Consider the following 14,424-nt stretch of genomic DNA (forward strand, 5'->3'; position numbering starts at 1 on the left):
TGTGTGGAAGGGGCCAAAGACATGTAACAACCACTATGGTTTTTAAAAAAAGTAGTTTTCATCTCGGAGAAACACCAGTTTAAAGTGAAGACATCCGGGTCTTTCGATCCTTGTTGTATCTATGAGAAAACCCACCCGGAAGTCATCCAGGGTTAACAAAAAAGGCTAGGCCGCCACTCCAGCCAGGCGTCCTGAGTGTTGTCAGGCGAGGCATCCAAAAGCTAATGAAAGCCTTGCCAGGGAAAAAACAAAAAGTTTCTCCCTCACTCCCGCGCTCCTTTCTGAAGGTCTCTTCTACTGTGGCTGCCAGCACATTAGAGCGCAGACAACCACCAGATCGAGTTGGAAGCCGGATTTGGGATGCAATTTGGGAGACTGTCGGCTGGCATTAAATGGCAGAAAGGGGTGAGTGAAACCATGCCAGACAATTTGTTTCAGAGTTATCGGGGAGGCGCAATCCCTGTCCCCGTTTATTTAAAAATGAAATCGTTTGGGACTGTAATTCATTTGTTTTTCGGGAAAATATGCTCGGTTTGAGGTGAATCTTGGGTTCAAGACGGAGGAAAGGGAAGCTTTTTAATATCTTGTTCAATGTGTTGTCAAAGGTTTTCATGGCCGGAATCACTGTGAGTTTTCCGGGCTGTATGGCTATGTTCCAGAAACATTCTCTCCTGACGTTTCACCCGCATCTATGGCAGGCATCCTCAGAGGTTTTGAGGTGTTGGAAACTAGGCAAGTGGAATGGGAGAAAGAACTCTTGTCTGTTGGAGGCAGGTGTGAATGTTTCAATTGGCCACCTTGATTAGCACTGAATATAGCCTTTTAGTTTCAAGGTCTGGCTGTCTTTACGTGTCATGTTGTTACGTGTCTTGAAATCTACTTTAGATTTATGGCCAGTTTTGCATAGGGGTGTCTTGCTTAATTTGTTGCGTGTGTGTGTGTGTGAGTGACTTTGCTTTGAGGCTGACAGAGTGTGACTTGTCCAAGGTTGTCCCAGGCTGAGTGGGATTGGAACCTGGTTTAGTCAACATCCCGGGCCCCATCTCTTTGAGTCTCTTTTGTAGAGAGAGAAAGCGGGGTAAAAATAAACATAATAATAATAATAATAATAATAATAATAATAATAATAATAATAATAATAATAATTAATGAGGTTGATGATGATCAAACACAAGCATCTACACTGCCATATAATGCAGTTTCAGAAAGAAGATTCACTGCATTATATAATCCGCTCTGAGTCCCCCTGGAGAGATAGCACGGAATACAAATAAAGACTTCTTCTTTCTCCTCTTCCTCCTCCTCCTCTTCTTCCTCCACCACTTCTTCTTCTTCTACTCTGCACTGACCATACCACGTAGTTCAAACTATATGGCAGTGTAGATAGGGCTGCCGCTGAGTTTGTAATATCCCGTTTAAAGGCAGCCTCCGGGCTATATACCAAAAGAAAACATTTCGTTCCCTCGGCCAGGGATTTCTCCGTAAAATGAATGCATTGTCCTGATTCGTGACTGAGAGGATGCAGCTATTTCTCTCTTTGGGAGTAAATAAATCCGCATTTGAAAGGCTTTTGGTGGAGTACAGCGGAAGCACCCTCTGCAGTCCACTTTGGGTTGCTGTGAGTTTTCCGGGTTATATGGCCATGTTCCAGAAGCATGCTATCCTGACGTTTCGCCCACGTATATGGCAGGCATCCTCAGAGATTGTGAGGTCTGTTGGAAAACTAGGCAAGTTGGGTTTATATTCTGTGGAAGATCCAGGGTGGGAGAAAGAACTCTTGCTGTTTGAGGCAAGTGTGAATGCTGCAAATGGCCACCTTGATTAGCATTGAAAAGCCTTTCAGCTTCAAAGCCTGTCTGCTTCCTGCCTGGCGCAATCCTTTGTTGGGAGGTGTTAGTTCACCCTGATTGATTCATGTCTGGAATTTATTTATTTACAGTATTTATATTCTGCCCTTCTCACCCCAAAGGGGACTCAGGGCGGATCACATTCTACACATACAAGGCAAACATTCAATGCCATATGAACATAGAGACAAAGACAGACACAGAGGCAATTTAACCATCTCCAGCTTCCAGTTTCCTGAGGGGATGCTGAATTCCGGCCACAGGGGGAGCAGCTGCTTCATCATCCACTGTGAAGCCGACTTCCTTTCCGCAAGCTGGTGGCAGTTTTATGGTGTTGTAAATTTTAGTTAATTTAGCCTCCCCACATAGTGGTACAGTAGAGTCTCACTTATCCAACACTCACTTATCCAACGTTTTGGATTATCCAACACATTTTTGTAGTCAATGTTTTCAATACATCGTGATATTTTGGTGCTAAATTCATACAGTAATTACTACATAGCATTACTGCATACTGAACTACTTTTTTGTCAAATTTGTTGTATAACATGATGTTTTGGTGCTTAATTTGTAAAATCATATCCTAATTTGATGTTTAATAGGCTTTTCCTTAATCCCTCCTTATTATCCAACATATTCGCTTATCCAACATGTTGAATAAGTGAGACTCTACTGTACCTTAAGTTTCTACTTGATAGATGCAACTATCTTTCAGGTTGCTTAGGTCAACAACGAGCAGGGGCTATTTTTATTTTAATTGTGGGGTGCTCACTCCCATACGGGCTGGCCTCGAACTCATGACCTCTTGGTCATAGTGATTTATTGCAGCTGGCTACTAACCAGCCTGTGGCACAGCCCGGCCCCCTCTGTTTTCTGAGTGTTGCTCTTTAATTACTGTCCTGATTTTAGAGTTTTTAAAAATACTGGTAGCCACTGATTTTGTTCATTTTCATGGTTTCCTCCTTTTTGTTGAAATTGTCCACATGCTTATGGATTTCAGTGGCTTTTCAATGCTAATCAAGGTGATCAATTGAAATATACACACTTGTCTCCAACAGACAATAGTGCTTTCTCCCACCCTGGACTTTCCACAGATATATAAGCCCCACTTGCCTAGTTTTCCAACAGACCTCACAACCTCTGAGGATGCCTGCCATAGATGTGGGAAAAACATCAGTAGAGAATGCTTCTGGAACATGGCCAATGCAGCCCGGGAAACCCACAACAACCCGGCCCTTGTTCCTTTTGAAAGGTCCAGTCAAGCTGAGCTGTAGTGCGCGGCCTGACCGCGCGGTGGCGCTGCCTTGGACTGGCCTCGTCAAGTGGCCAGTGCATGCCATCATTCACAGTGCGGCAGCCCTCATGCCATTTTCCACCTATCTCCGCCCCGCTATTCACTTGCGGTGAAAGCCAACGGGGCCCCCGAAGCTCTTAGCGTCGATCCACTCTGTGTGTGTGTCTATGTTGGCCCAAGGGGCTTCGAGCAGCTTCGAAGAGAGGAAAGTGAAGCGGCCCTTCTGAGCTCTTCTCTCCTGAGACTGAGGCGCTTTCCTTTCTGCCAATTCTTGACCCGCAAACTTCAGGGACTTCTTTTCCTTTCCTTTTTTGCTGCATGTGTGGAGGCTTAAGTGGTTGTTTTCTAAGTAAAAAAAGGCAGCGCCGTGGCCGTTTACTTTTTACGCACACCTTTACGTTGTTATTGTGTTGTCGAAGGCTTTCATGGGTTGCTGTGAGTTTTATTTCCAGCAAGCAGGCAGTACGTGGGATCGGGCGGCTTATCTTCGCTCTCCTGCCTTGATCTTGTGCCTCTCTCCACGCCAAGCTAAATTCAACCTGTTTAAACCTCAGTTCCAAAAAAGACCTCAAAACTAGGAAAGGATCCCAATCACTGCGGCGCCTGAGGCAGGAGCCCGTTGACAGTCCTGAGAATATGCTGCCAGGCGGACAGGTTGACCCCGGAAAAGACAGCTGGCCAAAGGGATCCCAATGGCATCTGGACCATCAACACTGGCCACTAAGGCCCCTTCTGCACTGCCATGTAATCCAGATTATTAAAGCAAATTATCCACACTATCTGCTTTGAACTGGATTATATGAGTCTACACTGCCGTATAATCCAGTTCAAAGCAGATAATCCGGATTGGCAGTGTAAAAGGGGCTTCAGTGGCCAGTGTTGATGGTCCAGATTCCATTCGGAGTCCCTTTATCCAAATGTCTTTTCACTGAATGCAGTTCTGTTGGGGAATCTGAGCTGTTAGGCTCAAAATAACCCTCAGTTGGGGTGATTCCACCATAATATAGCAGAGTACCAGAAGTAAACAAGTTCAAAACGAGATTCAAACTGCGGAGGACAGGCTCCAAACTCCCTCAAAAGCGCAAATCAAGTGTCCCGTGGTTTTGTCATCGCCATCCGGGCATTTCCGGTGTCATCATTCGCACAGGGGAATCACTTTCTTCCATACAGTTTAGAGAGCACACTCAATGTGCCTTGCCACGGGATAGGGGATATAATACTGTACAGTACTATAGTAAAGGTTTTCCCCTGACATCAAGTCTAGTCGTGACCTACTCCCAAGAGTGGTAGAGACACCTCCTAGGTCATGTGGCTATTGATCGATTCGAACTGCTAGGTTGGCAGAAGCTGGGGCTAACAGCGGGATTTGAACCCCGACCTTCCTATCAGCAAGTTCAGCAGTTCAGTGGTTTAACCCGCTGCGCCACAACGGCTCCATTCACGGGAATAGGGGACAGAATATACAATACAATAATATCCTCGCGGTTCAAGGAACTCTTTCCCTGTTCTGGACATTTTGGCCGTGAAAAAAGCAAGGAGGATAGGGTTGAAAACCCTCTCTTCCATCCATTGGGCCTAGAAGGGCCGTGCCTGAGTGAGACTGTCCCTTTCCTGTCCTGATAGCTCTTAGGAGGGCTATCTCCCGGGTCTGAAGCGCTTCTGTTCTTCTCCCTGCGGCCTGGCTACCAAGTCCCATTTCCATGCCGCCCAGAAAAGGCCAGGCTGGTCTCCCTCCGCCCACTTCGCAGAATAGGGTCTTCTCCCCCTTTTTAATGTCTTGGGGAAAAGTTGAGGCCGCGTCGCCAGTAAGGGAGGCGTCAGAGGCATCTTTAGAAGAACTGGAGAGAAGAGAAACCGAGGGCCCCTTTCCCACAGCTGAATCAAGTCCCACCTTATCTGCTTTGAACTGGAATATATGGCAGCGTGGACTCAGATAACTCAGTTCAAAGCAGATATTGTGGGATTTTCTGCCTTGATATCCTGGGTTATATGGCTGTGTGGAAGTGCCTTTAGAAAGCCGAGGCTTAGGGAGTCCAAAACCAAAGGCGGAAAAGAAGACGAGAAAGAAGTTCTGATGCCTAACGGAAATCTCTGAGATAATTATCGGATCCTTGGCCTTCAAGGGCAGGAAGAAACCCCGCAGTATTTTTTTCTTTTTGGGAAAGAAACGACTTCGAAGCAGAGAGTAAAAGGGACTGAGCCACGGAGAGAAAGTGGCCTCTGGTTTCAAACAAAACGCTTTGTGAGACTTGTGAGAGTTCTCAAGGAGAACGAAACCCTGCTTGTTTTCTTAGCCACCCGCACATCTCAAAGGTATAAACGCTGCAAATATAAAGCCATTTCCCTCTGCAAATCGGGTTCACGGTGAGCAGAGGAAACGCTCTCCTTCTCCGGACAAATAAAGGCAATATGTGAAAACCATCAACTCAGTAATTTGAAACAGAAAACGCTTTTTAAAAAAAACGAGGAGGGCGATTTGGAAATTTAGAAACACTTCTTCCCGTGTATTTTATTCCACTGTCATTAAATTAGAACGGATTTAAAAAATCTTAGGCACCAAACAAGATCTTGAACGAAGGAGATTAAAAAACAATCACGTCAGTGGCGTGTTATTTAAGATTTTTTTCCCGGCTTTTGCGTGCTTTCACTTTTATTTTTAGCGACTCGAGAGCGATAGGACTTTCGCATTTCCGTGGCTCCAAACTTTTGGAAAGGAAAGGAAGGGGCGGAAGGACGCGTTCTGTTTTGTTTTTACAAAGAGCGCCTCCTCCACCGCATTGCAAACAATTTTATATACGCGTTTAATTGTATGCATTATTCAAAATAATCCTGGGAGCGGCTGAATAATTTAGAATCGATAGTTTCGCTAAAATGTTTATAAAATATTTAGGCTTTATTAAATATGAATCAGTTAACAATCCCGCCGCCTTCCCTGCAAAGGAGATTTCGCAAAAACAAACAAACAAAAAAGGTACGGTGTTAAACTCAGTGACCTAGGGCCCTTCCACACAGACATATAATCCAGAATATCAAGGCAGAAAATCCCACAATATCTGCTTTGAACTGGGTGAGTCCACACTGCTATATATTCCAGTTCAAAACAGATAATGTGGGGTTTTATTCAGCTGTGTTGAAGGCACTCAAGTGGTAATTAGAAGGGCTTTATAAAAGAGCTCAATTAATAAGCTCCCGTAGCCGAGAAACCTGGGAAGTTCTTGACTTAAAAACAAATAGAAAGACGCCACAAATCCACCCAGACCCCCAGAAGCACCGGAGACCCACCCGGGCCATCAAGGTAAGAGAAAGATTGTCAGGATTGCTTTTGGAATTGGAGGAGGAAGCTCTGTCAGAAGGGACTTCAGGGAAAACCGGCTCCCACCCCAAGCCTGGAGCAGCGGTGGCGCAACGAGTTAGCCGAACTGCTGACCTAAAGGTTGGGTTGCTGACCTGAAGGTTCCAGGTTTAAATCCGCGTAGATGGCCAATTCTCTCACACCAGAAGCCACTTGCAGTATGTTCTCAAGTCGCTTCTGACACGATAAAAAAACAAACAAACCCATGCTTGTTTTGTTTTTTTAAACCAAACAAACAAACCAAAAGGCCTCGCATTTCCTGCCCGCAGTGATTTTGCCCCGAACCGTCTTCCCGGGATCCCGTTATAGGAAACGGCGCAGGAAAAAAGCCCCTCGGCTGGACTTGGAGCAGGTCGGGAGCAGCCAAAGGTCAATTGGACGCTCCACTTCCTCCTTGACCCCCCCCCCCCCTCCCGAAAAGGAAGGTCCTTGCAAGGCGCCAGTGTGGATATAGGAAGACAAGGAGAAGGAGTGGAAGAAGAAGAAGATAAGAAGATGGAGAAGAAAAAATATAATAAAAGGGAAAGAAGAAGGAGAAGAAGGGGAAGAAGAAAAAGATAATAAAAAGGGGAAGAAGAAAGAGCAGCGGAAGAGGATGAGGAAAAGAATATAAAGGAAGCAGGACGAATTCGGAAATCAGGACAGTAAATAAAGAACAACACTCTGAAAACAGGGGAATTCCAGACAGAAAACAATCAGGGCCAGCTAAGACCTCCCAAAAAAGGATTCCCTCAGACAGGAAGCAGCCAGACTTTGAACCTGAAAGGCTATTCAATGCTAATCAAAGTGGCCAATTGCAACATTCACACTTGCCCCAAGCAGATAAGAGTTCTTTCTCCCACCCTGGACCTTCCACAGATATGTATACCCCACTTGCATAGTTTTCCAACACACCTCACAACCTCTGAGGATGCATGCCATAGAGGCAGGTGAAACGTCAGGAGAGAATGCTTCTGGAACATGACCAGACAGTGCTGAAAACTCACAGCAACCAAGAAGAAAGTTCTTTCGCAGAACAACAACACAGCGGGCATCTGCTTTGCCCAAGAGGAGTGGGCCACCTATTCTTGATTTCAAATAGAAATGATCTGGAGTTAATTTCTTTCTTACCCTTATCGGGGGTTTCTCCGGATTTCCCAGGCTGCCAGCTAGCAATAGTTCCTAGAGCGGGACGAAACTGAAAGATGGTGGAAGACAGGGGAGTGGGAGGGCGGAAGAAAGCAAAGAGAGGGGGGGGGGAGGAAGAGGAAGGACCCTCTGTGACCTCTGATCTTCCTATGGAGAAAAGTCTCTTTCCCTGTAGAGCCTGGACCCCCAAGAAGCAGCCAGTCTCCTCTTGGCCTTCCTCCAAAGCGACAGGCAGATAGAGAGATTGCTTTTTTGGAAGCAGGGGTGGGTGGGTAAAGGGTCATGTTTCCAGCTAAAGCAAAGCTCTGGCGACGTGAAAGCCACCTTCTGCGCCCCCCCCCCCCCCCACTTTCCATGTCTGGATAGCATTCCCAAAGCGTTAAGGGAGCACAATCGCAGGGCCTTCAACACAGCTATACAACACAGAATGCCAAGGCAGAAAATCCCACAATATCTGCTTGAACTGGGTTATCTGAGGGCCCTTCAACACAGCCATATAACCCAGAATATCAAGGCAGAAAATCCAACAGTATCTGCTTGGAACTGGGTTATCTGAGTCCACACTGCCATATATTCCAGCTCATGTGGGATTTTATTCAGCTGTGTGGATGGGGCCCCAGTGTGAAAAGTCAGGCAGGGAAGGGGGAGGAAACCGGATTGGTCTCTCCCTCATTTTCACAACTGTCCCAAAATTAATAGCAAAATTATAATAATAATTTAACAATTTCGTGATACTTGTAATGCCGGGCATTTTCTGCAGACTGATTCCCAATTTTCTTGGTACTAAAGACTGGCTCCCTCCTTAAGGGCTCTCAGCTTCTGTCTGTTTTCTTCGCTCCCCAAACGCATTGATGCGAAACCCTTCCACATAGTCATATAGCAGAGAATATCAAGGCAGAAAATCCCACAATACCTGCTTTGAACTGGGTTATCTGAGTCCACACCAGAAGTTTCTCACTAGAGTTATCTGAGGCCCCTTCCACACAACTGAACAAAATCCCACATTATCTGCTTTGAACTGGAATATATGGCAGTGTGGACTCAGATAACCCAGTTCAAAGCAGATATTGTGGGTTTTTTTGCCTTGATAGTCTGGGTTATATGGCTGTCTGGAAGTGCCCTAAGTCTCACATCATAAGCGACTTGGCTTCTGATAGGAGAGAAAAAACGGTGTCCACACTGCCAAATATTCCAGTTCAAAGCAGATAACGTGGGATTTTATTCAGCTATATGGAAGAGGCCTGAAATAACTCGAGTGTGAGACTGGGTATACACTGCTGAAATGATGCAGTTATGTGGCTCTCTACATTTCAAACTGTATCCCATGGGTCTCCACAGTTCAAACTGCATTATATGGGTCTACAGTATATGGCAGTGTAGCTCCAGCCTCAGACCAACCCTTTATACTAGTTGAACGCGTTCTTATTAGAACAGAAAGCTGAGCGAGAGAACCCAAACGCGCCTGAAGGAGGGTTGTCGCTCTCCCTTTTTGACCCTCGGGCGCCACCGTCCAAGTGGGCTCTCTTAAGGCGGCCCGGCAAAAGCGGCGCCTTGAGAGCTCTTTCCCGAACCAGGTGGAGGGACAGGGAGAAGAGAAGCTCTTTCCTACAAGAACGAAGCGAAGAGGAGAGGGAGAAAAAAGCGGGGAATAGGAGGAGGAGGATGGGGAAGAGTTTCTCTATGGGCCACCTTAACAAACTGGCTCCGCCGCGCGGCTTCAATTCAGAGGCGGCCTCGCGCGGCGCCTGGGAAGCGCCGAAAGAGTCCGCTCTTCTTCTTCTTCTTCTTCTTCTTCGAAGAGGCCTTTCTCGAGCTGGCGGGGGTTGTGGTGGTTGCTTCAAACTGACAAGTTGGGAGTCACTGTACGCAGGCGGAGGCTACTTTCTTCCCCCCTCCTTTTCGTCTCCGGTCTCCGAAATTGAATGAGGGTCCTCTCCTCAGCGAAGCCCCGCCCCCTTTTCCTTCGCTCAGTCTCTTCTTGGCCGGGTCGCGCGACCTGCCTGCCTGCCTGAACGGACTCCCGCGGCGCGCGCAGGAGAGGGGAGGCACGCGACCCCTTTCCCCCATCACTCCTCCGGCACGTGCGCGCGCAGGAGAGGGAGACACGCGACCCCTTTTTCTTCTTACTCCCCCCGGCACGTGCGCGCGCTCCCTCCCCATCCCGCTTGGTGGCGCAACCTTTGCTCCCCTCAGAGACCGTTACCTGCCTCCCTCCCTTTCCCCCCTTTTCCTTCGCTTGAGGGGATGAGGGGAGGAAGGAGAGGTCGGCCATGTGCGTTTGTTTTGAGGCCTCTCCCTCTCTCACACCGCCGCAGGGGAGAGGCGGGAGGAGTTGGGAATGGCCGCGCTGCAGCACCAATTGGGAGGCGGGAAGAGTTGCGAAGGGCCGCGCTGTTCCCTTCGCCGCCTCCCCTCCCTCCCTCTCGCGCCCAGTCTCGGGCCCTCCCTCCTTCTTTCCCTCCTCCCTCTCTCCTCCTTCCCAGTCCGGCTCCTTTTGGTTTGCGTCCCGCCCGCGCGTGCTTGCGTGGAACCGCGTGCCCCCCTATTTAATTATCATATATAGCGCGTGGGCTTTGATTTCCTGCCACCGGGACTTGCCTCGCTCTCTCCCTCTGTCTTTCTCCAGCAGCGATTTTTTTAAAGGGGGGGGGGGAGGAATATAACTCAGCGACTCCTCTTTGGTTTTGGACGAGGAGGAGAAGGGGGAGTCCCTGAGGAAGCGCGACAAGGAGGAGGGGAGGAACAGGAAGGAAGCGGAGCTGTTGTGATTTTTTGGGATTGCAAAGAGGCGGGAGAAAGAGGAGGAGGAGGACACCAACAACACCCCCTCCCTCTTCGCCAAAGCGAAAGGAAGGACAACCCCAGGAAAAGGACTCACTCACTTTGCTTGATGACTCAACGCAACTCCTCTCTGGCGAATCCCTGGAAGAAGAGGGAGGAGGAGGAGAGGCGCTGAGAGGCGGCTTCTTCTTCTCTTCCTTCTCCTCCTCCTGCTGCTTCTCCTCCTCTTGCTGCTGCTGCTGCTTCTTCGCCTCCTCTTCCTCCGTCTCCTTCTCCTCCTCCTCTGGGACAGCAGCCCCCTCTTGAGAGGCAGCCAGCCTCCCCACCCCTCTCCCCCCCTTCTTCTCCCCAGTTTTGCCGAAGGTGGGCCAAATCGGGTCCTGCCCCCTCCTCCCTCTTTCCCCTCCCTCCCTCCTTCCTTCCTTCCTCTTCTTCCCTTCAGAGCTTAGCCCTCTCTCCTCTTCCCACCTGGCCTTTGCCTTCTTCGCCTCCTTCCAACTTCCGCCAGGCGAGGAAGCAGCCTTCCTTCCCGCGGGGACGTTTTATGTTTTGCTCCGTCCTGTTCTTCCGAACACAAACCAACGCCTGGGGCTTGAGGCAGCGCGTTTGAGACCCAAGCCGACCAGGAAGAGGAACCGAGACAACTTTCCACCCTGGATTCTCTACTCTTGATCCATGGACAGAGCCCAACTCGGCCAAGTTACGGACACACCATAAGCAGTAAGTACTTCGGGGGAGAGGAAAAAAGAGCGCTTCCAAACTCCGGAAAGAAAGGTGGACTTTCCCATCGCAAAGGATTACGCCGTGTGTTGTCGAAGGCTTTCATGGCTGGAATCACTAGGTTGCTGTGAGTGAGTTTTCCGGGCTGTATGGCCATATTCCAGAAGCATTTTTTCCTGACATTTCGCCTACATCTATGGCAGGCATCCTCTGAGGTTGTGAGGTCTCTTGGGGTTTATATATCTGCATAGTCCTGGGTGGGAGAAAGAACTCTTGTCTGTTTGAGGCAAGTGTGAATGTTGCAATTGTCCACCTTGATTGGCATTGAATAGCCTTGCAGCTTCAATGTTTGCTGCTTCCTGCCTGGGGGAAATCCTTTGTTGGGAGGTGCTAGCTGATCCTGATTGATTCATTTCAACAGAAAGGAGGAAACCATGAAAATGAACAAAGTCTGTCTACCAGTATTAAAATACTCTAAAATCAGGACAGTAAATAAAGAAAAGCACGTTGAAAACAGGGGAATTCCAGACAGGAAACAATCAGGGCCAGCTAATCACCTCCCAACAAATGATTCCCCCAGGCAGGAAGTAGTCAGACCTTGAAGCTGCCAGTCTTCAGTGCTAATCAATTTGGCCAAATGAAATATTCATACTTGCCTCCAACAGACAAGAGCTCTTTCTCCTACTCTGGATCTTCCACAGATATATAAACCCCCCTTGCCTAGTTTTTAACAGACCTCACAACCTCTGAGGATGCCTGTCATAGATGTGGGCAAAACGTCAGGAGAGAATGCTTCTGGAACATGGCCAGACAGCCCGGAAAACTCACAGCAACCCAGTGATTCCGGCCATGAAAGCCTTCGACAACACAATGTGTAGCTTTCGACAACAGATTAAGCCATGTTCTGGGGCCTCCGTCCTAACTGCGGTTGGAGGCTGAAAGTATTCCGGTTTCGCGTATTAACATCTTCATTGATTTCATTTGTTTGTTTCTCTGCGGCTCCGCGGCGTCTTTCCGTTCCTTTTATTTTTTTTGCTGCTTCGTTGTGTAGTCAAGCTTGAAAACACAATCTGCTTGAGATAGCAGTTCGGCACAAAAATATCGAACCTGGCTGGAGGCAGAGGAAAAGGGAAGCCCCGAGGAGATATTTCCCCCTTCTTCCCTTCGAAGCAAACGCGTGCTTTATTTCTTTGGCATAATAATAATAATAATAATAATGCAATTATTATTATCATTATTATTATTTTTAAATCATGTCAGAAGCAACTTGAGAACATACTGCAAGTTGCTTCTAGTGTGAGAAAATTGTCAGTCTACAGAGAAGTTGCCCAGGCTGGGAGGCTTCTCTCATGTCCCCACAAGCTAGAGCTGACAGACGGGAGCTCACCCTATCTTCCGGATTCGAACCGGCACCCTTCAAGTCAGCAACCCAACCTTCAGGTCAGCAGTCCAGCCGGCACAAGCGTTTAACTCATTGCGCTACAGTGGCTCCTAATAATAGTAATAGTAGTAGTGGTAGTAATAATAATAATAATAAATAGAATTAAAAGTTAGCTTCAACCCCTGAATTCTTAAAAACTGCTTAAAATAAACCATGAGTTTGTAAGGGCAAGGGGGGAGGGGGAGTATTTCGAAGCGTCCTCAGTTCGGATGGGTTTTGCCTCCTTTTCCAATGGACCGCCCAGCCAACCCACGTCGCCGTAGCACCGTTTGCAAAAACACTTTCCACTTACTTTCTCGATTTGTTTCATTTTCTAACTAGCTCAAGAGGGAAACCTGTTCGTTTGTGTGTGTGTATGTGGCACATGGGGGTCTCCATAAATCCAAGAGCAACCGAGGCACGCAAATGTGGGTGTCTATACCTGCCCATCATTTTCATAGGGTTTTCTTAGGCAGGATCTACATTGCCCTAATTCCCAGGATCTGATCCCAGATGATCTGTTTATCCCAGATGATCCTCTGTAGATTTATATATTCCAGTCCAAAGCAGATAATCTGAGATTAGATTCTGGGATATAGGTTACAGCGTAGATCTAGCCTTAGGGCCCGTCCACACAGTCATATATCCCAGAATATAAAGGCAGAAAATACTACAGCATCTGCTTTGAAGCTGAGTCCACACTGCCATATATCCCAGTTCAAAGCAGAAAATGTGGGATTTTATTCAGCTATGTGGAAGGGACTTTATAGGAAGATGTTTTGGCCAGTTCCTTCCTCAGAAATAGAGCCTTGGACAGTCTCTCATCTAGGCACTACCTAGGGCTGACCTTGCTCCGCTGCCAAGATTGGATGGGATCTAGTGCCTTGGGGAAGGGGGGGGTTCTACACTGCCATATAATCCAGATTATCAAACCGGATAATCCACATTATCTGTTTTGAATTGCCTTATATGAGTCTATACTACCACATAATCCAATTCAAAGTAGACAGTCTTGATTTAATATGGCAGTGTAGAAAGGGCTATAGTTGCCTTCGGGGCATAGAAATAGCTCTGATTCCTCCAACGCAGTAAGCAGCCAAACCTTTAAACTGCAAGGTCATTAAATGCTAATCAAGGCGGCCAATTGGTAATGAACAAAATCTAACTACCAGTATTTTAAAAACCCTCTAAATTCAGGTCAGTAAATAAAGAACAACACTCAGAAGACGGGGGAATTCCAGATAGGAAACAATAAGGGCCAACTAACACTGCCCAATAGGAGCCCCGGTGGTGAAGTGTGTTAAAGCACTGAGCTGCTGAACTTGCAAACCGAAAGGTCCCAGGTTCAAATCCCGGGAGCGGAGTGAGCGCCCGCTGTAAGCTCCAGCTTCTGCCAACCTAGCAGTTCGAAAATATGCCAATGTGAGTAGATCAATAGGTACCGCTCCGGCAGGAAGGTAACGGCGCTCCATGCAGTCATGCCGGCCACATGACCTTGGAGGTGTCTACGGACAACGCCGGCTCTTCGGCTTAGAAATGGAGATGAGCACCAACCCCCAGAGTCAGACATGACTGGACTTAACGTCAGGGGAAACCTTGACCTTTTTAACACTTCCCAAGAAAGGATTCCCCCAGGCAGAAAGCAGCTAGGCTTTGAAGCTGCAAGGCCATTCAATGCTAATCAAGGTGACCAAATGAAACATTCACACTGGCATCAAACAGACAAGAGTTCTTTCTCCCGTCCTGGACTTTCCGTAGATATATAAACCCCACTTGCCTAGTTTCCAGCAGACCTCACAACCTCTGGGGATGTCTGCCATATATGCGGGCGAAACGTCAGGAGAGAATGCTTCTGGAACATGGCCAGACAGCCTGGAAAATT

The 14,424-nt window shown here is 47.7% G+C and overlaps 2 protein-coding genes across 4 annotated transcripts in view; one reads left to right on the plus strand and one right to left on the minus strand.

Moving 5' to 3' along the window:
• The window catches only part of LOC134293483 (histone H3.v1-like), a 79,752-nt gene that overhangs the window by 65,049 nt on the left and 279 nt on the right, over positions 1–14,424 (minus strand). The window contains exon 2 of the mRNA XM_062961190.1: positions 10,504–10,789. Coding sequence (XP_062817260.1) covers positions 10,504–10,789 — 286 coding nt within the window. The remainder of the gene's footprint in view (positions 1–10,503; positions 10,790–14,424) is intronic.
• The window catches only part of satb2 (SATB homeobox 2), a 188,419-nt gene that overhangs the window by 4,309 nt on the left and 169,686 nt on the right, over positions 1–14,424 (plus strand). For 2 of the 3 annotated variants that reach the window (XM_003226080.4, XM_062962679.1), the window contains exon 1: positions 10,764–11,122. The exons of the other annotated variant lie outside the window; for it this stretch is intronic. The gene's annotated coding sequence lies outside the window, so the exon portion shown is untranslated. Of the gene's footprint in view, positions 1–10,763; positions 11,123–14,424 lie in introns of those variants that run through there. 3 annotated transcript variants of the gene reach the window in all.

Source organism: Anolis carolinensis, chromosome 1, assembly GCF_035594765.1.
Source record: "Anolis carolinensis isolate JA03-04 chromosome 1, rAnoCar3.1.pri, whole genome shotgun sequence".
In the NCBI taxonomy this organism is placed as follows: Eukaryota; Metazoa; Chordata; class Lepidosauria; order Squamata; family Dactyloidae; genus Anolis; species Anolis carolinensis.